The 24,659-nt window shown below is 40.2% G+C and overlaps 1 protein-coding gene across 2 annotated transcripts in view; it reads left to right on the forward strand.

Annotated features, from left to right (window-relative positions):
• The window catches only part of LOC108317878 (regulator of G protein signaling 7 binding protein), a 110,331-nt gene that overhangs the window by 1,185 nt on the left and 84,487 nt on the right, over window positions 1-24,659 (forward strand). For both annotated transcript variants that reach the window (XM_017548583.2, XM_017548582.2), the window contains exon 2: window positions 889-1,055. In XM_017548583.2, the coding sequence (XP_017404072.1) occupies window positions 889-1,055 (167 nt within the window). The remainder of the gene's footprint in view (window positions 1-888; window positions 1,056-24,659) is intronic.

The raw sequence follows: 24,659 nt of genomic DNA on the forward strand, positions 1-24,659 counted from the left end.
TTTTGAGAGGGGGTGGGGGGAGTCCTGTATGTTAATCATTTGCTTGAGTGCCAGCCACTCCCCCACCCTCAGCTTCTCAATGCCGATCACGTGGCACATGCACTATTTTTAAATCTGCAGTCCCCCAAATTCGGGGTGACACCCCGGTCGTAAGGGCCCTGCAGAGAGAAGTGTCACAACAAGGGTCTTGGGGATCAGCGGCTGTGGGCTGTGCCTCTACCCCCTCGAAGAATGGTGGATGGATGCGAAAGACACAGTGAACTGGCTCGCTCACAGGGGAGGGAGGGATGAGGAGGTGGGGATTCTGCTTCCTGGGGAGAGAGTAGCAACAAACCCAAATACAGCGCGCACAGGGCGCTGCGGAGGGGTCGAAGGTTCCAGCGCAGAGCCTGTAGCTGGTCTTCCCGTCAGGCCGTCTGGCTGAGAGGTTCAGTGGCCCAGCAATAGTGGTTTGCCTATTACACCCTACCTGTGGTCTCCCCCGCCCCTCCCACCGTGCAACTTAAAAGCCACATCCTAGCAGTATCAGAGGGGAGCGTCTATGCCGGAGTCCCCAGCATCATTCTCTGTTGACCTGGGAGTGGCACGGTAGCGCTCCAAATATGCTCTCTTGCTCTTCAGAAACTGAGTCTGGAAGGGCGAGGGTAAGCAGGTCTGGAAATAGAGCTTCCATGGCCAGGCTTGCCTATGAAAATAAACACTTGCCTTTGACAAAGAGACTTAAAATCTTGGTGCCTTCTGGTTTAAACAATTCCTAGGCTCCTTAGCTGGAGATCTGGGGAGCTGACTCAGGGGTCCGTGAAGGTCCCTGTTTATGTACTCCGAAATGGGAAACTTTCTTATGAGAAATGTTTGGTGAAAAAAAAAAAAACCTCACTTCTTTTTCAGCTTGTCCAAGAGTTCAACACACAAGTGGCCCTGTACCGAGAGCTGGTCATTTCTATTGGGGATGTCTCGGTCAGCTGCCCCTCACTCCGGGCGGAAATGCACAAGACAAGAACCAAAGGCTGTGAAATGGCCCGTCAGGCACACCAAAAACTGGCTGCCATCTCAGGGTAGGAGACTCGGCATTATTTGGTAATTCATATACATGATGCATGGATGCTGACAGAATTTTATGGTGGCCAAGTCCTCAGAGATGATCTCCACATATTTGAGATTTTAACCTTGAGATCGAAATTCTCTAGAGAGCTATACACAAACTATAGGCCAAGCTATAATTTGAAGGCTGAGTGATTCTTGTATATATGTATATATATTTAGAAGATATGGATCAAGTGATTTGTTTAAAACTTAATTTTCAATATGCTGGCCACATACTGGAATTTGGAGCATAAGATTTGGGGTGGATGGTTGGGTATCAAACTGAAGTTAAATCATCATGCCTCAAGATTATTTTGTCATCTGCTACTGAACAAACGGCCTGTGCTGTAGAGAAAAAAATCTTTACTAAATCCCAGATTTACTAAACTATTTATACCATGAGATAAATTCCTATGATACCGCCTAAAATAAAATCCCTAAAATAAGGTCTTGGATATAAATTACTCTCTTCACTGTGGTGATATGAAGGGGTAAGTTTTAGCAAAAGAACAGTTTTTAAAGATTAGGGAAATTCACAAATCTCAGTAAACCTAAGCTGACATTGTACCCCAAATTTTTATTTATTTTCATCAGATTTATGGTTTTTCAAGCCTGAATTAGGAGATAATTCAGTATGTGAAAACTGCTCTCTTGGGACGCTACCTACCCCTTCTTTCACCTCTTAATATTGAGGAAAAAAGTTAGCCATGGCTTTTGTTAACAGTTCCTATTTTCAAGATAAGTACTTAGAGCAAAGAAACACAGGAATCCTTATACAAATACATTGATACATTAATTTAAGTGCTTGATTCAGTCTGAAGATAGCCTTTATCTATTTATCTATGTGAGTATAACTTCATCAGAGTAGAAGTTCACATCAGTTGCTCACCTGATAATGTTACAAATTGATCACCTGTAGGAATTATATCTAATTTACCTATTTGAAAGAATCACTCTTTGCCATCTTTAATTCCAATAATATGTATAGTGACTATTATATGTTGCCTCTCTTAATAATTAGTTTACATTTGACCACAGGCATTTTATATCATGAAAAATGATACACTATAATCATCTCCTTGAAGAGAGGGATAAACAAAATATGTTATAACCCTATTTTTTTTGGTAAAAATATTGAGAGGTTATCCTTTCCTGTTTTAACTCTTATACTGTTCTTAACAAGAAGTAAATCTGTAAAAGTCTGAACCACTTAATTCTCCAAAAAGGAGGGGGAATTAAGTGGTTCAGGAGTTTGGGGAAGAAATGTAACTGTGATAAATCCCAGACAAGGAGAGAGAGAGGGGGAAAAATCAGAAATGTGAAGGAACACTGGTAAATTTAAAGGTACAGAGAAACAATAATTCAGAAGGAAAAGCAGATTTAGGACAGGAAATTCTCTCTCAAGGCTAAGGAGTCGCATCTCTGTAAACCTTACGTCCTGCAGTATAGGTTGGGATTGCATTTAGAATCCCTTTGAGTTGGGACTCAAAATGAGAACATGTTCTAATCAGAGAAGGTGGGCTAGAGAAATGAACAAGGAATTTGATTCAGTCTATTTTGCTACACACACGAAATTCAAGGTCTTCTAAAGGTTCAGGAAAGAAAGGGTCTGAAACTATTGGCTAAAAGTTGAGTTTGGAGGATTTCCAGTGGATTTTTTTTTTCTTTGAGAGGTGTGCTAGCTCTGTTACCCTGTCTGGTCTTAAACCCTTGTACTCAAGCAATCCGCCTGCCTCAGCCTCCAGAGTAGCTGGGACTACGAGAATGCACCATGGCACCTGGCTTGAGGTGGATGTTATTTACTCTGGTGTTTTTAGCTCTTTGCTACTTGCTTACATGTTATCTAAGGGTTGATGTTAATGGGGGCAGTTGTATAAGAATTAGTGGGAAAATAAGGTGTTACTAGATCCTTGCGAAAGGAAAGCCGACTCCATAAAATATTCTAGGATAGAATTTGACACCTTTCCTTCCTTACAATAATAATTAAATGCAATTTAACATTCTTTATAAAAAATGACAGCAATATAATTGAAGGAAATCCCTTTAGTTCCTCACCATCTGGGCTCCATTAATGAAGGATGTGATTCCCTTTGGCGGAATCCGTTTCTGATATGGCTTGTTATGTGGGCTCTTGTTTCAAGCTTGATGTGAAGGCTGGGAGGGAGGCTGTAGGAGTCACTTTAAAGTTTGAAGCAGGGATGAGAAAAGCAAAGGTTTTTGGCAAAATTTAGAGAGAACTGGATTTCTTGGGCGCCCACTATTTGTCATCACAATCCAGCTATTTCCTTTCAGCCGAGGGAGGGATTATTATTCTTCTTCTACAAATAGGTTTAGAGAGATTGAGGAACTTGCCCAAAGTCACACAGCTAAGAAGTGACACGACTTTGATTCTACCCCATGTTTGCGTGCTTCTGATACTCATGCTTTTTCCTCTATATAATGCTGCCATTCAAAAGGTGTTATGTATAAAGGATACATGTTAAAATATGAATGAACCTTAAAAAGAGTATGCTAACTGAAAGAAGCCAGTTAAAAAATACCACGTATCATATGATTCTGTTCATGTGAAATGCCCAGAAAAAACAAATCTATAGAGATAGAAAGTAGATTCGTGGTTACCTAGGACTGGAGGTGAGAGCAGGTAGAGACTACAGATGAGCTTGAGGAATCTTTTTGGGATGACGGAAATGTTCCAGAATTAGACTGTGGTGATGGTTGTACAACACTGCATATTTACTAAAAGTCATTGCATTGTACACTAATGAGGAGTGAATTGTATGGCATATAAAGTATAACTCAATAATTGTTTTTTTAGAAAGGTATTATCACCATCACCATGATTAACACTTGTTTTTTTTTTTTTGTCTACTTTATTATTTTCTGCATATGAAGGTTTTAATGAAGGGGTATGAGCTATAGGGTGAGGAAAAGTCACACTTGGCTCCCCACGCATTCATCAAGACACCTGCCTCATGGCTATTGTTTAAGCACCAATGCTTTGCTCTGTGTAGGAATACATGTGTGGGAAAGGCAGGACTTGAGGGAGTAAGTGAATTTATTTATTTTCTACCAGTACAGACCCTCACTTCCTGGTCTGCCAGCTGGGTTTGGGGCCACAGAAAGTAAACAGTATTGAAGGTGGACAGGGTAAAAATACGATGAGTCAAGATAGAGAGGAAGAGGGAAAACAAGGAGTTAGCATTAAACAAGCTACTAATGCTGCATACCTTTCATGCCTGACCAACTGAAGCCCTTAAGGAATGGTGGAGCTCACAAGAGAGGAAAACAGGCTGTGTTTTTTCTAACTGGCGCTGTATCAGAAGGCCATCTTTACAAATGCAATCAACACACTTTCTCAGATTATGGTTATATCAGCAGAGTTCAGGCACAGCCTTTTTTCTTTCAAAGGCACCAGATATCTGCATTCTGGATGACCCAGTCAGAGGAATACAAAGTCTCCTCTGACTGGCTTGATTTACTAAAGTTATGATACCTTTACAACACTGATCCTCTCCCAGACATTAAAGCTAAGAGGGGCCTTAAAGATCACGAATGGGCAAGAATGGGAAAGAATGGGCCTCAAAGTTTTTAGCAGTAAATCCTCCCTTCAATCTGAATGTAGAAAGCCACATTTATAAAGATGGCCACAGTGGCATTATTCTGCACTGCTTGGGGTGTGTGTGTGTGTCCACGTGCATATAAGGAGTGGGCCAGGTCCTGCCTTTTGGACTTCCTACCCAAAGTGACTTCTGAGACACTTCAAAGAATCCCTAGGGCTCCATGGTACTTTATATTTAAGGAGTCTGAGATTCAGAGGATTTAAGTGACTTTCAAGGGAACTTGACAAAGAATACGTGAAGATTTTAGAGTCAGACAGACTGGGACTGAGTATCATCTTTTATGACCTTGATGGAATGCTTAACTCTCTGAGTCACAATTCCTTCATCTGTAAACTAGGGTCATGCCCACTCACAGGTCAGTTGAGAGAGTGAAGTGAGCTAGGTACGTGAAGCAGGGACCACATGTCCAGCCTGTCAACGGCACTGCCAGTCAGAGGCTGCTCTAAGACTGTAACCTGGGTCTCCTGTTCCCTGGTCTAGTACCTATTCCATCAACCACACCTGAGAATGAGGAGAGACAAGCACAGTACACAAGATAAGCGTGGCCCCAGGAGCCAACATCCTCCAGCGCACCTCGGGAATTACTGCTATGGCTGGGGGGCTGGTGGTCAGGATTCCCTTTCTGCTTCTGTGCTTCTGTGGTGTCTGTGTTGGACTGAATCTTTCTCACACTGCTGCTTTTGGTTAATGGCTGCTCAAGAGAATCAAAATGTAGAAGGATTTACTCCAGATCTTAAGTTTAAGTATGACAATGTGAGAGACAGTACAGTGTGATGGGAAAGAGCACTGATTCTAAATCAGATTAGACCACTTGCTAAGGACAGGTGTGAATTTGTAGGCAGATTGATTCACAGAGTGGTGAGTGGTACTCTGGTACAGTGGTTAAGTAAGTAGACTTTCGGTCCAGACTGGCAGTCTGACGGTGCTGCTATTCACATGTAGTATGAAGTCAGGCAAAGATACTGTCTCTTCCTCTCTGCCTCAGTTTCCTCAACAGCAAAATGGAGTTAATGAGTAATGGGACTGGAGTATATAGCATGGTGAGGATCAAGTACTTAGGAGACTGCAAGCATATAGTAAATGCTATTAAGCACAGGTTAGTGTTAATATGATGAGACATTTAAAAATGCAAATTGTTGAGATACATTTATATAAAAAATGTTAATCCATCAAATATCTTCCAAATAAATATTTGAACTGGAATAAATCTTTGTTTACCTTGGTTTCTTATACTCTGGGACATTTTCTAGGTTGAAGTTTCCCAGATGGCTATCAGAAAGCCTGTTCCGGGATACCATAAAAATTACATGGAGATATGAAGCTTCAAAAGTAGTTATCTTTAGAAATTTTTTATATAAATCAGCCTAGATTTTTCATATACCAACTAATATTTACAAAATCTTTTGGCGTAGTTCTGGTATAGGCTATATGACATTGGATACGTCTGTTAAATTCCCTGCATGTCAAAATTATAGTCTTAAATTAAAGGACTTCTGAATCGCCTGGCTTCCTCATTCCATTATTCTACATTAATTCATAGAGAATCATGTGGACCTTGTTTACAGAACTGAGCTATGAAAAAATAAATATCATGCAGGAAGTTTGATGATTGAATTCCAGAAATAATTTATTGAGATCCAAACATAGAATCTTAATTTCCTGTTGGCTTTCTAGGGCAATGTAATGACCATCCTAGAGGTCCATAATCACAGATTTCAGGTTTTTCCCCCCAGCAATGATTTTTCTGACCAACCAGACCTATGTTTCTCTCCTTTTCGTCTTCTCATTCCTCATGTTCTTTCCTCCTCACCTTCTCTTCCTTCTCCTCTCACCTTTTTTCGGGGGTGGGGTACAGTCTGTTTTATTTTTATTTGTATTTATTTTTTTTTGCCCTGTTTTTTTTTCAGTTGCACTTCTAGTTGGTTTCTTTTTCCTACCCCTGTTCTGTTGGCTAGGAAATTGGGAGGTGAGAGAGTGGGGTAAGGAAGAATAAAGAATTGCAGCTTAGTAATAGTCCTTTCAACACTTTGGCTGAGCCAGCAGCAATGCTATGTAGTGATAGAGTATGGAAGAGCTTGGTGACCAAGGAAGCAGCTCTCAGCTTTCTGCGATCCGCGCGGTGGAGGAGGCCTTATGTGGGCAGTGACAGCCTCTGCCGTTAGTAAAAGGAACCTGTGGTTGGCAGGCATGCCAGGCCACCCACTCTGTCTTTTCTTTTCTCTTCCTGTTAAAGGTGTTTTGCTTTAAAATGTTTAGCTCTCACTGGTCAAATAGTGAAAGGCAAGTTACGTCTCTACCAAAAACATATACTATCCATAAAGATAACGATGGAAGAACAATTCAGTATTAGTTTGCTAAGGCTGTCATAACAAAGTGCCACAAATGGAGTGGCTTAAACAAAAGAAATTTATTGTCTCACAGTTCTGGAGGCCGGAAGTTTAAGGTCAAGGTGTCGGCAAGGTTGGTTCCCTCTGAGGGCTGAGAGGAAGCATCTGCTCCGTGCTTCTTCTCTGCTTTCTGCTGGCTTGCTGACCGTCTTTCATACTCTTTGGTTTGATGAAGCATCTCTGCCTTCCACTTCACAGGGCATTTTCCTTGTGTGTGCACCCATGCTCAAATTTCCCCTTTTATACAAGGACACCAGTCATATTGAATTAGGGGCCAATTCTACCCCAGTATGACCTCATCCTAACTTAATTATTTACAACTGCAATGACCCTAGCTCCAAAAAAAGGTCACATTCTGAGGTACTGAGGGGTTAGGACTTCAACATGTGAATTTACTGGGGGAAAGGGGGACACGATTTAATCCAGAACAAATTTCCTTGACCTATCTGCAGCTAAATACACACTTTGGGTTGTTTTGCCCAAACTGGAGGTGGGGTTTTTGCCTAGGGCTTTCTATATAATCTCTCCACACTTTCATAGAAAGGCATCCTCAGGCCCAATGTTTAATCATCTGCAAGATCATAACTCATATAAGGGTAGAGTTTGTGACAGTGGAACCAAATGTTTTCTGTATGAAATGGATTGTTCACAATGATACTGAGTCTCTAACACAGTTAGCACTTTTCTCTAACCAATTTAATTATATTATAAAGATGAACCAAAGCCCAGCTATAAGAGAGAATACGAGGGAGAGCTGGTGAGGCATCCGACAACCCACACCCACACAGGGGGTATTCACTTTCCCTAGTGCTCATGAGAGAATTAAGCAGGTGATGGCCCCTCAATGGTGCTAATACTGTTCTTAAGGACCATAAGCATACTCTGGAGCAAGTGACAAGGTTCTGACTCACACTAGATTAAAGAAGAGTGCTATTATTAGCAACTCAACTAAATGTGATATGGCATCTAGACAAGTGTTCTCCCATTGCCTATTGAAGTTTAGCCTTTCTATGTTTTGAACAGATTTAATGACTTTCACCTTGTTAGAGTCTTCTTAATAGATATTCCAATTAGAGAGAAAAATTAAATCTAAAACTAACTTTGGAAAAATTCATTGTCACTTTATTATGTATACCCTGAGCTGCAAGAGAGCAAGGCTGTTTCATTCATCTTTGCACCCTGAGTGGTAAGCTCAGTGATGATATATTTGTCTTCTCTGTTCATTAAGTTTACTTGGTATTTTAAAATCTATTCTAAAAGAAACTGTGTCTTGGTACAGACTTTAGCAAGAATTGAGAGATTAGATTAGTTTACATCTTATTACATTTCTATTACATTTAACTATTTTTTTTTCTGTTTTGTAACTCTAAAACCAACATGTTGGTTTTTAAGTAACAGAGGACTTGAAGAGCATACCTAAGAGCAATTTCCAAGGCATTGGTGTTCATTATTACAGCAAATCAGCAGGCAATATGTATCTTAGAATTACTCATAAAGTAATTATGTTTAATTTAGATTATTTGATAAAATATTACCATAACATCTCTCAGCGTAGTGGCCTTATACTGAATAGTTAAGTAATCATTTACCATTGAGATCACCTTTTCAAACTGTTCTTTAAACTTCTAGGCCTTGAGAGTTTAGTTATGTCTTATCCCAGAAAGATACCTATACAAAGCACGGCTCCAGAGCTGTATCAATACTGCCTGTTTATTTATTTCCTTTGCTTTACAAGACATGACATTAAAAAGGTAAAACTTCATGAAAAATATTTAATTACTTGTCTATATGCATACATGTATATACATATATAATACACACACAGAGTAAACTTATTTGTGAGATTGACTCTTGTTAGTTTAAAGTATCTGAGCCTTTAAATAGAAATGATTTAGCGAGTTATTTTTATTTATTTTTAGAGATGGGGTCTCACTCTGTTGCCTAGGCTGGTCTTGAACTCCTGGGCTCAAGCAATCCTCATGCCTTAGCCTCCTAAGTAGCTGGGACTATATGCATGCACCACCTGACACAGCTAATTTTTTTAAAAAATTATTACGGAGACTGAAGTCTTGCCACGTTGACAAAGCTAGTCCTGAACTCCTGGCCTCAAACAACACTCCCACCTCAGCCTCCCAAAGTGCTGGGATTATAGGTGTGACTCGCGGCTCTCAACCTAAATAAATGTTTTCAACCTAATGGAAGACTCTAAATACAATCAGGTTAACAAAAGTCAATTTAACATTTGCAGCTGTAGATTTGTGGCAAACTAATAATCTATACCAATCTGAGTTTGAGCACTAGGGGGAAATATATACTAACCCAGAAGAAGCCAAAGCCTTCGAGTATTCTTCAGTAGCTGAGAATATCTTGAAGAGCCCCCCCAACCCCCCTCCAATCTCGTAAGTAACCAAGTCCTGTAGTGTTTTATCTTTTTCAGTGTCTATTGTGTCCCTTCTTTTTTTTCCCATTTCTGTGGCCACCTCTTAGTTCATAAATGTATCCCCGCAGGCCATAAGCTCTTGCAGTGCCTCCCAGTCGGTCTCCTTGAGTTCAATCTCTTACCTCTTCTCTTCAATTTATTCACTAGATCCAGGCTAATCCTCCTCCTAAAACACTCCTCTGATCTTGTCACTTCTTTGCTTTAAAACTTCCAAAAATTTCCTATTGCCTAAAGCAGCATACCTTTAAATTTGATCCCTAGATTTCTTGTGTCAGAATCACCTGGGTGGGATATCCTCAGACCTGAAGAACCAAAATCTCTGGGGAGATAAGGATAGGAAATACAAATTTTTAACAAGCACCACCGCATCCTGAGGGAGATTGTTGAACATGCAACATATGAGACCTATCTGCCTAGAACAGCGATTCTCAACCGGGGCTGCACATGGGAATCACCTAGGAAGCTTTAAAAATTTGCTGATGCTGGAATTCCAACCCTAGAGTTTGTGATTTAATTGGTCTGAGATGCTGCCTGGGCATTGGGGTATTTTTAAAAGCTTCCCAAGTGAGCATCTGTGTCAAAAAGGATTATACTTGGCTATATTTAACAGAAAATTCAAAGTAGCAATTGCTTAAAGACACCAGAGCTTATTCGAAAAAAAAAAAAAAAAAAAAAAAAAAAAAAAAAAAAAAAAAAAAAAAAAAAAAAAAAGTCCTAAGTTGGACAATTTGAAACTGGTACAGTAGCTCCATGAGATCACATGCTTCTGCTGCCCATTCTTTGTTTATGGCTTCTATCCTCAACCTCGCTTTATGAGGCAGGAGGAGCACAGAAGCCCAGCCATCACTTCATGTTCCAGCATAGAAGAAGGAAGAAAAGAGGAAGGGCAAAAGGCTACCATGTCTAGACGGGTCACCTCGCCTTAATCAGTTTCAAACAAAACTTCCAGAACTGTACCATATGGTCACACCTAATTGCAAGAGAGACTGGGAAATATAGTCTTTTTTTCATTGCCACCTTAAATAAAAAGGCCTTCATTACTAATGAAAAGGAAAAGAATGGATATTGGGAAACAACTAACTATTTCTGTCACAGTATCCAACCTATATTCCTGGAATTTTTACCACTTAACTTTTAAACATTCCACTTCCTCAAACTGGTCTACGTTTTATTCCTTAATTGTGTGTAACAGAGTGATCCTATCCTATTAGTCTACATATATGGTTTGTATATGTAAATCCATTCTCCTTAGCCAGTAAACGAAAAAATTCACTCCCCTGCATGTCAAGGTCCTACCTGTACTCTCATTATAGTTCACCATGCTCCTCACAGTAAAAACCAGAACAGAGGAAAGGGTCCAGAAAGGATTGAGAAAAGGATTTTGCTGCTTTTAAATGAACTCGTGAAAAAGATCTGAAGTTCAGAAACCACTGAGAGGGCAGGAAGTCAGGCGAGGTGCCTTTGAAACGACTTAAGTATAATTTTCACAAGACAGGATGTGAAATGGGATAGAGCCTGCGAGGAGTATAGGTAGTGGCACTCAAGATATCAATTTTTTAAAAATCTACCTGAGATGGAGTGGGACTCTTTAAAAACAATTTTTAAGCCTCCTGTAAATAAATTAAAGAAAAAATACCGTCAAGGAGTTAAAATCTGACAAACTGTTATGAATAAAAGGTGAGAAGCAGCTAGACAACTCAAGGAAGCAGGAAGGGTTTTCTGGAGATGGGAATAAACTGCAAAATGATCTATGGTCATGATCATAATGAGCTCATTAAGGGAAATTGGACTTGGAACTCATTATCCCATATAAACAATGTTATACATAGTACTTAGGTCATAAACAGTATTTAACCCACAATTTCCTAAATTATAAACCTTTTCATCATATATAACAGTATTTTCTATGGGAAAATAACATTCATGTCAAACTCCAGAAGTCATCTTTCCTTCTGGGGATCTATTCATAGTACTCTTCTAGGTGCAGTAGATACAACAGCTTTGAACAAAATAAAGTCCTTGTATTCATGGTGTGTGTGGTGGTGGCGGCGGGGGAGGGGGTGGTAATTGAGAAGAAACAAACAAAAGAGAGATTTTCAGGTAGTGATAAATGCCATGTGGAAAATAAAGGAAGATGCTATTGTTAAGGAATGATATATGCTGTGTGGGTAGTTATCTTCTGATAGGGTGGTCAGAAAGGTACCTCTGGGAAGGTAACATTCTAACTGGATATCTGACTTTGAGAAGGGACTAGTCCTATGATAATTTTAGAGAAAAGCATTTCAGGCAGCGCAACAGCAAGGGTAAAGTTCCTTGAAGACCACATTATCAGTTTGGAATTGTCTTCAGCTTCCAGTAACATAGGCCAGACATCAGTGACGTAAACATATAAAGGTGGCTTTTTCTCACATAATTAAACACCCAAAGGGGTAGGGATGGCAAACATTCGTTCATGATTGAAGAACATCATAACTGAGATTTCTGTAGTTCTCTGGGGCTTTTCCTCAAGATCCCAAGATGGATGTTGCTGCTCCAGAAACTGTATCCATGTTCCAGGTAAGTAGAAAGGGCAGAGGGCACAGACGTAAGCCAATTAAGTGTGGCCCTTCTTAAAAGAGTTTCTCAGAAACCTCACACAGCAACTTCCATGAATGTCTCAGCGGCCAGGGCTGTGTCATGTAACTTCCCTACCTGCAAGTTTTATGATCTGATTTGCATACATCTCTCTCCATACCAGCTGTCTGCTGAGAATACAGATTTCCTAATCTATAAGCCAAAGTCATGCTTCCTGAGGCTAGGGCAGGATCTCTAGTAAGACTGGAGAGATAGGAAGAGTAAGGAGCTTGGATGTGAGAAGTGAGGAAAGGGGTGCTGGAGTGGGAGAAGGAAGTAAAAGTCGATTCCTCAGCAACGACCTTTCCTTCCTGCTCATTTTCCTCTTAGTTTGTTTGTTCTTTTCATTAAACATTGAACACATATTATGGGCCAGACATTGTGCTAGCCTCCAGAAGCGTAAAGATGAATCAACATGGCCCTTGCCCCTGAGGAACTTATCACTCAGCATCTGTATAGAGATAGACACTAAACAAATCATTGCAGAACAGCGGAATCAATGTTGCAATAGAAATAGGCAGAGGATACAGTAGAGGAAGAGTCATCAGCTCTGCCTGACTTGGTGTAGCCAGGGAAAATGACTTCATAAAGAGAATGATGTCACTTGGGCTGAACTTTGAAGAGCAAATAGCAGTGTCCTTTCTCTTTTATTTATGCACCCACAGGCCTCCTGCCATATAGGTAAACCTCAGGAGACACTATTTGTCTGTTTTGAACCTAGGGAAACAGAACTAGGAATTTAAATGTGCTAAGAGCCTACTGTGTGCTGTTCCTTTTGCACATATGATTCATGATTAAATCATATTCATGATGAAATGAGTTCATATGAAATAATATTTACCTACAACCAGGGAATATACTGTTTTTAAAGGCTGGTATGTTGACTGGGAAGCACATGTACTTGCAAATAACAGAGACCAACCTGTTCACATAGTGGTCTCATCATAGAGCTGACTGTGTAGGTGGGTAGGAGCTGAGACTATTCACCAACTCAAGAATGTCAGGACTGAGATCCTCGTGATTCTTTTGACTTTTCCTTATGGTTCCAAGATGTTGGTCCTGTCCAGAGCAAATGAGGCTCCAGAGCTGTCTCTGGATTTTAGGTAAGACTTATTTGGAAGCTTTCTAGAGAACCCAAAATGTTAGGTATTTTTTAAGTCTCCATTTTGTAATGAACTGGGGTTTTGAAAAGTTGAGATATTTTGTCAAGATGTTTGGTGGAGCTGGAGTTTGAACACTCGTCTCCCTGGTGCGGGAGTCTTTATTCTTACCAGCATGTTGGGCTGCTTCCTGACAGACCCCTCTTTCTCGGACTGGCCACAGGATTGCTTTCCTTCTTTTCTACTGCCACAAAGTGTTATTTCCACTCAGAGCCTCTCTTCCCCTGGACACACTTCAGAACAAGGATCTCTTCAGCCAGCAATCAGCCGATTTGAGGGTTTTTAAGGTTTCCTCAGCTACTAAGAGGAGGAAAACACGCAGAAAGGAAAAAAATAACAAAATTATGGTCTTACTGCAGCCACCAGTGGAATGTAAATGGATCTTGGCTCTGCATTCTTGAGGCCTCAGCACTTTTCTCTGAACCCCAAATTTTTCAGACTTTCTTTTCCTATACCAGATTTACTCACATCTCTTCATCTAGGGGCACCTTCTTTCCTGGTTTTTTGAGTGTGTAAGTCCTAGACACGACCCTATGGGATCAGACTCTGACCCAGGTCTGGGTGGGCTGAATTCTGGGTCTTTCAAGAATCAGCCTACTTTTTCCAAGGGGAGGACGTGTTAGCAGGGGCAGGACACCCCAACACCACAGTGGAATTGGCCACCCAGCTCCACTGCAGGTCACCAAAAAGCACAGGGGGTGAGGGTGGGGAATGGTAGAAAGTGCTGGAGGGTTTGAAGGAGATACAGCCTCCCCCTGGGTGATAGGAACACTCCTAAGAAAGTAACATTGAGGCTGGGAGAAAAGATGGAAAGAACTCATAGGAAATGAGATTGGGGAGAGATTATCAGACCAACCTCAAAAACACTACTTTTTAAATACTGAAATCCCTTGTCAATAAATCCACAAGAGCTCCTGTTCTCCCACAAATGGCGTTTAAAATCATCACGGTAATTATCTAAATTGCCTCCCTCGTGAGATTTCTAGTTTCCAGTCAAAATGACTGATTGTTAGGGCTTCAGGTTCTGAATTTTAGACTCTTTTATTCCTTTAGTGGGTCTAATTTTGAAGTGTTCCATTTTGGCATGGAATTCTTATTTCCAGTCTTGCCATCCACTCACTAAGCTGAGAAAATCTGTAAACTTGATGGATTTTTCTCTCTCTTTTATTTACTTTTTTGAGATGGAGTCTTGCTCTGTCACCCAATCTGGAGTGCAGTGGCGTGAGCTTGGCTCACTGTAACCTCCATCTCCCAGGTTCAAGGAGTCTCCTGCCTCAGCCGCCTGCATAGCTGGGACCACAGCTGTGTACTACCATGCCCGGCTAATTTTTGTATTTTTAGTAGAGACGGGGTTTTACCATGTTGGCCAGGCTGGTCTTGAACTCCTGAACTTGGCCTCCGAAAGTGCTGGGATTACAGGTGTGAGCCACTGCACCCAGCCTGTTTTCTCTTTTGGATATTGTCAGTAAACAGATGTTTTCTGATTTTTCATCTTTTATATTATATTCCTATTTTTTCATTACCATGAACAGTCCTATTTATCTTAGAATTAAAGAATAAATCATCTTCCCTTACCCTCATCAAAATATTGCTAAGGTAGGAAAAATTTAGGTAGAAATAGAAATTTGTTGCTAAAATTGTCCTTGATATATGATAAGCACATAATGTTTCTTGAGGTGTGCATCACAAACATTTTGGGTTTCGTGTATTTTTTTTTTCTAATAAATGATTCTACTCCATTCTGTCCTATCCTGATGAAACAAAAAGTAGGTGGGAGGAAATGGGTACATTTCCACAGAGTAAAAAGTAACTGGAAAGCAAGTCAAAGACAATCACCTTCAGACTCTTGTTCCTGTTCTTACAAGCATTTTATTAACTTTTACAAAAATCTATTTGTTTTGGAGTTGTGATAATCCTTATCTGGGTCCTGCTCAAAAACAGTGGCCAGTGTAGAAAGACCTTCCCTGTGAGGACTACAACAGATTCTCTATCCTCAAGTGAGCTAGGTGAGGCAAATATAAATGGTCAGAATCTCTTTGTGGCCATAATTTGGCAATATCTAGTTCCAGTGAGTATAGCTGTCCCCTGCCTGAAAGAGAGAAATACTAGCCCTACTGAAGGCTGAATGGAAGGTCTTTTCCCAGCTGAGTCAGTTCAGCTGACCACAGCAGATGACCAAAGGTCCCAGTTTTCATCATTTGGAAAGAGTGTAGCTGTGGAGTGGTCACCTGTGGACATTTGAAAAGCCTTCTGTGCGTGTGCACAGAGAGACAGCCCCTGCCAGTCAGCAGAGTCAGGAATCGGAACATAATTCAGCCCTTTCCAAAATGTCTCTACATAGGGAAGAATGCAATTTGAAGGAGATTGCTGTCTCTTCCAAATTGGGTGACTCCCATGAATGTCTTTCCACCATAAGTCACATTTTCTTACTATCTGAAGTTTGAGCTCGAATGGCTGCATCTGTTCGAGTACTGTACCGTCATTGAATAATGAGGATTATTTTAGGCCACAGCATGCACCATAATGCAAAATCACTTGGCAAATGTTCCTTCCATAAAACAAGCCATATCAACTGTTTCTATATTCATGGATTCAATCTTTTGTTTTCTGAGGATGAAATGTTTTAAGCTACCAAATCTGTTCAGACTCAGAGTGGTTGGTTCTCTAAATTTTAGTATTAGTTATCGCACAGCGCCATTGCAGATCTAACGTGAAAATGTGAGGTGAGTTCAGGTATTTATTTAGGTGTAATCTTTCCAGAAGATATATGTGATCACACAGTTCATTCCGGGAAAGTCTTGCCTCACGTGTCAGCATTATAAAGGCATTCTCCATCTTCTGAGAAGGAAATTCTGTGGGATGTGAGGGGGAAAGAGGCAGGGAAGGAGAATGATTCAGCTGGAAAAGAAAAGAGAAAATGGGGAAGGAGGGCCGAACCAGTTCTTTGGGAACTATGCTGACTAAGGAGTGGGTACTGCCAGGAGATAAAGGAATGTAGTTGAAGGAAAATAAAGGGACTACCCAGTCGCAGGGTTAGTGATTGGAAGGAGTGTGCAATTCAAGGTCTCCAAACCCAGGTTCAGTAGGGCCCTGGGTAGGTGAAGTGAAAAAGTGAAGTGGACAAGGGTGGGTGATGCTGTTGGAGCAGCACGTGCTCCTGGATGGGAAGCGGGCAGCTGCCGCCCAGGCTTCACTGTTTGCTGATTCCCATGGGGAAATATTGGCCCAGTGTGCCATTGTTTTTTGTGGCTTCTTTTTTAAGAGAATCTATGAATTCAAGTTTATGTGCGAAATATCACGATTTTTGTATGTTGGCCCACAGAAAAAGTCTGCTGACTAAAAGTGGCTCTCAGCCATTAGTGTCTACCTCTGTTAATTACACCTGCTTGTTTGTTCAGAATATTTGTGGATTGTTGGATGTGAACAATTAAAGAAATGCCTGAGTGTTTTATCACTTTGAGTTTATATTAGTAACTGTGATCTTTATCACCTTCTTTGTTGCTTTCAGAATGGTACATTGTTGAGTGCTAAAACTTATCAATACCTATCACATAATTAAAATAAAAATGCCAAATATTCAGAAAAAAGGAAATATATTTTGGCTTTCAATTATTACTTAATGAAGATCAAATCTTTTTAATTAGCCTTAGGAACATGTTAAACCTTTCTGGAATCGAACATAAAGAAATTATAATATTTGTTAATTTGTTCTGAAGTCAAATTGCTTGAAAGACCTTCTCTTTTGCCATGATGACAAATGCAAATTATCATATGGCTCACATATTTCTCTTTTATATCAAACAGGAGCCATCAACTTTATTATAATTAAGATCAAGACAAATAGTCTGTCAGGTATATAACAGAGTCTGAGGTCTGCATGCCTGCTAAATATTGGGCATGCATATTTAATTTTACCTAAATGAGACCCTAAGGGGAAAAAAACTTCTTAACCTACTTTCTTGTTATTTATATGATTTAGTAGCTGGTAGGATTTAACTGCAAAAGAAAACTGTATAGGAAACATTGACAAATGCCAATCTACACAATAGAGTTATGGCCATTTCTACACAGCTATTTCTGAATTCCCAGCACAGTGTTCTATGATCAGCTTTTTCTGCTTACAAGTGTGGAACCTACATCAAACATTTCCTTTCCAAAACTTAATTTGTCCCTATTCTAAGACTCTAGATTTAATGTAGCCCATCCATTTTTCTCTTGCCTTTTCCTCTCCCTCCTCCAATAAAGTAGTCAAGTGAAATGGAATTAAGGTGAAGGACATTAGGGATCCAGAAACACAGGTATTACCTGTGGAGTGATGTTTAGGGGAGAAATTTGTGCATTTGAAGGGAAGCTGGATCATGACTAACTCAGAAGTTCATTAAAACTCTAAGATCTGGGATTTCTATGATAATTTAATTTTTTCCTCAGTAGTATCTTCTAGTTACAGATTTCAGCATCAACATTTTAAACATCACTATTATATTGCAAATGCAAATGCATTTTCTGGGCCTTTTGAGGACAACTGAGTCCCTAACTCCTACACTTTCTTGTTCTTTAAAAATTTTATTTTTTGGCTGGGCGCAGTGCTCACGCCTGTAATCCCAGCACTTTGAGAGGCCAAGGCAGGCAGATCATGAGGTTAGGCGTTCAAGACCAGAGATGGTGAGACCCCGGCTCTACTAAAAATACAAAAATTAGCCAGGTGTTGTGGCACTCACCTGTAATCCCTTTACTCAGGAGGCTAAGGCAGGAGAATTGCTTGAACTTGGGAGGCTGAGGTGGCAGTGAGCCAAGATTGTGCCACTGCACTCCAGCCTGGGTGACAGAGACTCCATCTCAAAAAATAATTGTTATTATTGTATTAATCCCCAAAGACATAACTCTGTCTCAAAAAAAATTATTTTCATTATTAGTCCCCAAAGAGATAGTGCATATGAGCCCACCAATCAGTCTGCAACCACAGGCATCACACGACAACTTCAACCCTGCTCTCCTGCTCCTGCTTCAGCTGTCCCTTGTCCATGCCCACTGCCCACGAGACTCCTTAGCACAACTTCCTTGACATCATTTGAAAAATCCAGGTGAGAGGTTTGTCTTGAGGTGCTCTGAAAGCTCGCAGTCCCCAGAGTGGGTGGGTTATATACTGAAATGTGAGTTTTCCTCCCCACCAATTCTATGCCATACGCAGTGGCCTGGGGCTTGAGAGAGTGCCACGCATAAACTGTTCATGTATTTCTTGTCACTTCTGCCTCTACTCCATCTTATCAAGGTTTGAGTTTATTCTAGGGTCCAGGTGGTAAACATGCCACTCAACCCACCGTCATCCTCTGCCTTTCTCCAGGTCTCTTTCCCACCCAGTTTAACTTCCTCCTTCCTCCAGAGTTAAAAAGAGATGCCCCCAAGCAGATCCGTATATGTAAACACTGGTGATGGAGGTGGAGATGGAAAAGAGCAAGTGATACAGGAGGTGTTCTTGATGTGGGAACATCTTCATCCTAGCTCAGCAACCCAAGCCAAGGAATGATGAAAAGAATAGCTATTGGTACTGTATTCCTTCCTCGGTATCTCATGAAATCCCTTACAGAGTTTTTGTTGTTGTTGTTTAGACTTCAACTTTAGAGCTAAGGGGGTGCTGTATCCTAGTCCTTGATATCTTGGAGCCTGAGAGACCTCTGATAGGCACACTTACCCTTTACTGAATAGGTGGACCCTACTATCAGTGGATATTCTACAGCTTTACAAGACATAATATGCTTCCACCAATATTATGTCATTTAATCCTTTCTACACCTCTATGTGCTGGGAATTATTATCCTCCTTTTACATATGAGGATAATATGAATTTGAGGAAACTGAAGCCCTGAGAGGTGAGGTAACTCGCCTCAGTCACACAACTTGTGAGTGACTGAGTTGGAATGAGCAGCCAGGTTTCCTGACTTCTAGCCCGTGAGCTTGCCTACTACCCACAGGTGTCCCTCTCTAGCCATCCTGTTATTTATCATTAAGGAATTTCTGAGTAACCAGAGCTAGGACCAAGCAGATTCTTCTATCACTTGTAAATGGACACCCATCTCCTCCATTTTTATCATTTATCTTCAATTGGTGTCCTGGTGTATTATACAGACCTGAAGCATCCAGACCACAGGAGGGAAAGCAGGAAGTCCGCAGGAGCAAATCCACCATAAGGGAGAAGGGAATTTAGCATTTTGCTGTAGTTTCTAATGTTACTGAACACCAAGGGTCCAGACTAGGTCCTGTTGCTCACTGCACACAGAAAGCCAATCACTGAGACGACGAGTATTGACAAGGGAAGAAGGCTTTATTATATTACGGGTGTCGTCACCCAGAGAGACAGGAGCCAGATCTCCAATCCATTCCTGACTAAAATTAAGCATTTATATAGCTGGAAAGGAAAACAGGAGGGGCAAGGAAAAGGAGTTGGTCAACAGGCAGCAGTTATGTTTCATTGTACAAATGTAAGTTTGCTTCAATTCTGTTGGCACCTGGCTTGTTGGAAAATTGGGCCAGTTTCACTGAGAGAGTGGTGCTCTGGGTATATCATGGCCCCAAACTCTTCTCAGCTCAGGCCCTGGGGCGGGAACCTGTGGGTATGAATTGAACTGCAGAATTGCTAAATCCTAGAGCTTTGCCGGCCAGTTAATTTTGCCTCCTGACACTTGTCTAAATAACTGAAAAACACAGAAGGCAGTCTTTTCCTAACTCGCAATCTCTGGCCTGAAAACATGGTGAGTGAGCACCATTTCCCCTACCCTCAGCTTACAACCTATTTCCAATTTCACTGCAACCAAAAAGGCACAATGAATGGCAGCGATGGCCAAGTGCTAGTCCCATTGATACCTCTGTAGGAGAGTTAGGGCCTGAGGCTGCAGATGCTCAGGCCAGCTTACCATGCCAGTAGCAACTAATGGAACCATTTAGACACCTACCAGTATTTTACAGAAATTCGACCCTGGGGTTCCTGGAGATGCCTGAAGAGGCTAGCTGCAGCCAAGCAGGTGGGGGCTCAGAGCCATGAAGATCTGTGTGTGAGCTAATGCTAAAGGGCTCTGTGGCTGAGAGTACAAATGGGAAAAGCCTGAGATACTCCAATTTCCCTCAAGCTGCAGCTCCTCATTTGCTCTTCAGCCCTTCCCCTGTACCAGCTGTAAAGCAAACATTCAAAGCTCGCTTAAAACCTGAGCAGTTACATGAAGCAGCACTTCTCTTCCAATATATTCTCCTGAATACACACTTGAAATTTCTCTTTCAAGACCAAATGCCCCAGGAAAATGGACCAAGAAGTTACCAGAGTAACATATTCGGGTCTGGTTAGCTCAAGAAAGAATAATTATAGGATGTTTTGAGAGGCTCTATTATACCATTCCCTCTTTAACTTGCGGAAGCTAATGTTGGGAGGGTTCCAGAACAGCTCTCGGTGAAGTCTTGATTACAGCAGCTGCTTGGTGTAGAGCAGTGGCTCCTAATCCTGCAGCACATTAGAGCCCCCGTGGAGTTTTTTTTAAAGTACTGCTACCTAGGCTCCACCCTAGATCAATTAATTCAGAATGTCTGGAGGTGAAGCGAGGCCATGATATATTTTTAAATCTCAGCAGGTGATTTGAGAACCTGCAGTAGGGATTGAGAACTACTGGTGTGGAGGAAAGAGGTTAGGACTGAAAACTCAGAAGACCCCACTTAGAGTTTCTGCCAAGCTTTTCAGCTGGGTAATTTTGGTCAATTCCCTGAACACTCTGGGTTGTGGTTTTCATATCATTTCTAAGTTTTCTTTAGGCTGCAAAAATTTGTATGTACATTACAGCATTGCTTATAATAGTTAAAAAAAAAAAATGAGGAGTATCCTAAACATCCAATAGAGGATTAATTAAATAAATAACACATATTCAGTTGCTAGAATACAGTGCAAACATTTAAAACAACACTAAGTGAAACAGATTATAAAAGTTTTATTCTATGACCTCACTTTGGACACCAAATTAAAAAAATTATATAGATATGTATATAATTGTAAGGATATACACCAAAATCTTTAGCTTTTTCTTTCCTAATGACTTTCATTTTTTTTACATGTCTGTGTTTTCTAAATAATCTGTGGTCAATATTAAAAGAGAGAAAAAATCTGTCCACACATATCAAACCTTATATCAGTCTTAAATATAGTTGTAGAAAATCTCAAAAATAATTATATCTCAATAGGTAGAGCTTTAGCTTTTATATTTATTAGGAAGATATATGCAAAAACTGGCTAATTTACTTGTCCTCCAGGTTACCTACAAAAACGTACTAACCTTAGACTTGTTCATCTTCCTGATTTGAAGACCGAAGATCTAGGGACAAGATGGAAAAGGCATTTCTCCTGCAGTATTTGCTCTGGGTCCTGGCGGGGCTGCCCTCATTTCATTGGAGAGAATAATGAGAAAGGAAGCAGAAGTGAGAAAGTCAAGAGGCCAGGGAGCCAGGAGAGAGTGCTCTTGATCTGTTTTTCTTCCCTAGAGCATCCTGTGATATTTTTTGCCTGCTGTATTGGTGGTTAAGAAGATAAAATAAGAGACATCAGTGAAAAAGATTAGGTCACATTTAAGCACACAATTGTTCAATAAATTTTCATTCACTCACACACGATATGACAGCTACTTAACATGTGATTTCAGAGAATTAGCCCCTGCGAGCCTGAGTTTTCACCCCTAAAAATGGGAGGTTAATAACAGCACCAATTTCACTGGATTGCAATGAGAATTAAATGATATGATACAGGTAAAACACTAAGCAAAACTTAAAGCACATAAGAAGTATTCAATACAGGCCAACTATTATTACAATGTATTCCAGTATTCCTTAATCGAAAATACTTGCAGCATTGATTACATTTTTATTGTAATCCAGAAAAAGATAATTATAAAAGTGTACAGATTATAGCTTTAACAATTTAGGATAGGTTGATAAAAATAGTTTGGGAGATTACATTTTGATTAGAAAAATGTACTTTTTGCCATTTTAATACCAAAAAAAAGAATTATTTCAAGTGTTTAAAAATAGTCCCTCTAAGGTCTGACACCAAAAATAGAATATTGCATTTCAGAAAGAATGCCTTAGAGAAGTGACAAGCTGCCAATAAAGGAAATTACACTAGAAATGACTTTGGGCTTAAGGCAAGTATTTTTCTGTTATAAAAGTGATTAGGCCTTTAGAAATGTTTTCAAAATGATATAGTATACTCACCTCATATAATGAATGTATCTTGTCTTTTTGTCAGGCTCAAGAGAACCAGGAGCAAGTACAGGAATTGGGGAAAAGAAACTCTAAAATATTGTTGGTTTCATATCACAGGCTTTACTGAAATAAATAGGTTATGAAAGCAATATGAACCAGTGGTTCCCAAGCTTGTGATGCCTGTTGGAATCGCCTGGGGAGCCTAAAAAAATGCCAGTGTCTGGATGTCCCCCTCAGAAATTGAAATTTACTTGGTCTGGGGCGTGGCCTGGGTTTCAGAATTTTTAAAGTACCTTCAGGTGGTTCTGATATGCAGACAAGTTTGAGAACCACTAGCATAGATAAGGGATCCATTTGAACAAGTATAGCCTCCAAGAAGGTCTGTCTCCCTTCCTCTTTCAACAAGACCAGTGACCAGATTCTGGATCCTTGCTGTGCCAGCATCATGTCATCTCCCATTCTCTACATCTCTGCTTCAGTTTTCACAACCATCCTTAATTGTGTTCCTGCATCACATGGCCAGAAAACTTTCATTTATGGCTACTTACAAACCTCCATGGGCAGGACTTCTATACCAATTCTATATTTCGGGACTTCGATAAGAATTCTATACCAGGTGACATCAATAAACCCGGAAAATATGTACCACATTATTTTTTGGTAGAAGCCAAAGTGTTCAAATGGTATCTTTGAAGGATCACCAGGCCAAGGAGCTGTGGTCTGAACTGCTCTGTGTGCATAGACCAGTCACTAGGAAAGTGAGATAGTCAGGTCAAATGTAAATGTAGCTTTCAAATTGAGAAAAAAAAAAAAAAAAAAAACAGCTATCTACTCATCTTTACAACATAGTTTAACTGCATTGCTCACATTGGAAGTAATGACATAAGGTCCTTTTAAAAACTAGAATTTGAAGCCAGAAGTATTTCATCTCCCAGATTTATCTGAAAAAGAAACTAGGAAATATGTAATAAATGTAGATTGCATAGAAAATGAGATTATATAGAAGAGATATTATTGGCCTAGAATGACAAAAATAGCTTCAAGATTTAAAAGTGCTTTCATGATCAAAATAATTTCACGTTGTCCTTGGAACATACCTGTGTGATATTTTTATTCTTGTGTAATAGATGAGGAAATGAAGGCTTACAAAGATTAAGTGTCTTGCTCAAGGTCACATAGGCAATAAGTGCTAGTGTCAGTGCTTGAACTTACATCCCTCTGATTCAAAGGCCACTATATTTTCCACTGTGCCATGACTGGAAGTACAAATCGTGTCTAAATGTAGTTCAGATTTATTACGTAATTTATAATTTTTGCTTTTCCCTTCATTTTGCTTATAACTGCCAAGAATAGACTTAGTTCTGTTATTAATCGGTAATTGAGGAGATGTATCAATAGGGTTTTTTTTTTTTTTTTTGCAAGCAAGAGCAGGTGGCTCTAGATATATTCATTAAGTAGAATAATTCATTGGAAAGTTATGAATCATTGCAATCAAATGGGGAAATGAGAGAAAGCGGATTGGAAAATGGACACGAACCAAGGAGGATGCACAAGCTACATAGCTGAGACAGGCTGGCCAGGATGCTGCCTTAGCCAACACCACTGATGGATGCTCCTGCCCTAAATGAATCCTAACTCTACTTCCTCTTGGGTCAAACACTTCAGCTTCCAAGCTCTGGTAGGAACACCCCATTGGTCATGTGCAGCATCCTGGTTGCAGGGAGTAGGAGGAGAAAGACTGTCCACATGGAAAGACACTTCTAGAGTGTCTTTCTAGAGTGTGCACCCTCAGTACCATCAATAATGGGGAAATCCCTCAATAGGAAGAAGGGTTGAATGTAGGACACCAAAAAAGTCTGCAGAACAGTGGTTTAAAACTATATGTCCATATCCTTCTATTTTTCTGCAGTATTAGAAAATCTTATAAGAGATGCTTCCAAGGAAACTTACAAGCTATTTTAAAAAGAAGAATACTTTATTCACTCTTAATTTTTAAAATCTGTGGTAAATCACAAGGTCATTGGAGACATCAATTAGTTTGCACACTGAGGAAAAAAAAAAAAAAACAAACTTGCACCTGGGGTGTTTGTTATTCGACATCTTTCAAATTAGTAGGTCTGTTGATTAC

This window comes from Cebus imitator, unplaced genomic scaffold, assembly GCF_001604975.1.
Source record: "Cebus imitator isolate Cc_AM_T3 unplaced genomic scaffold, Cebus_imitator-1.0 Scaffold211, whole genome shotgun sequence".
NCBI lineage: Eukaryota > Metazoa > Chordata > Mammalia > Primates > Cebidae > Cebus > Cebus imitator.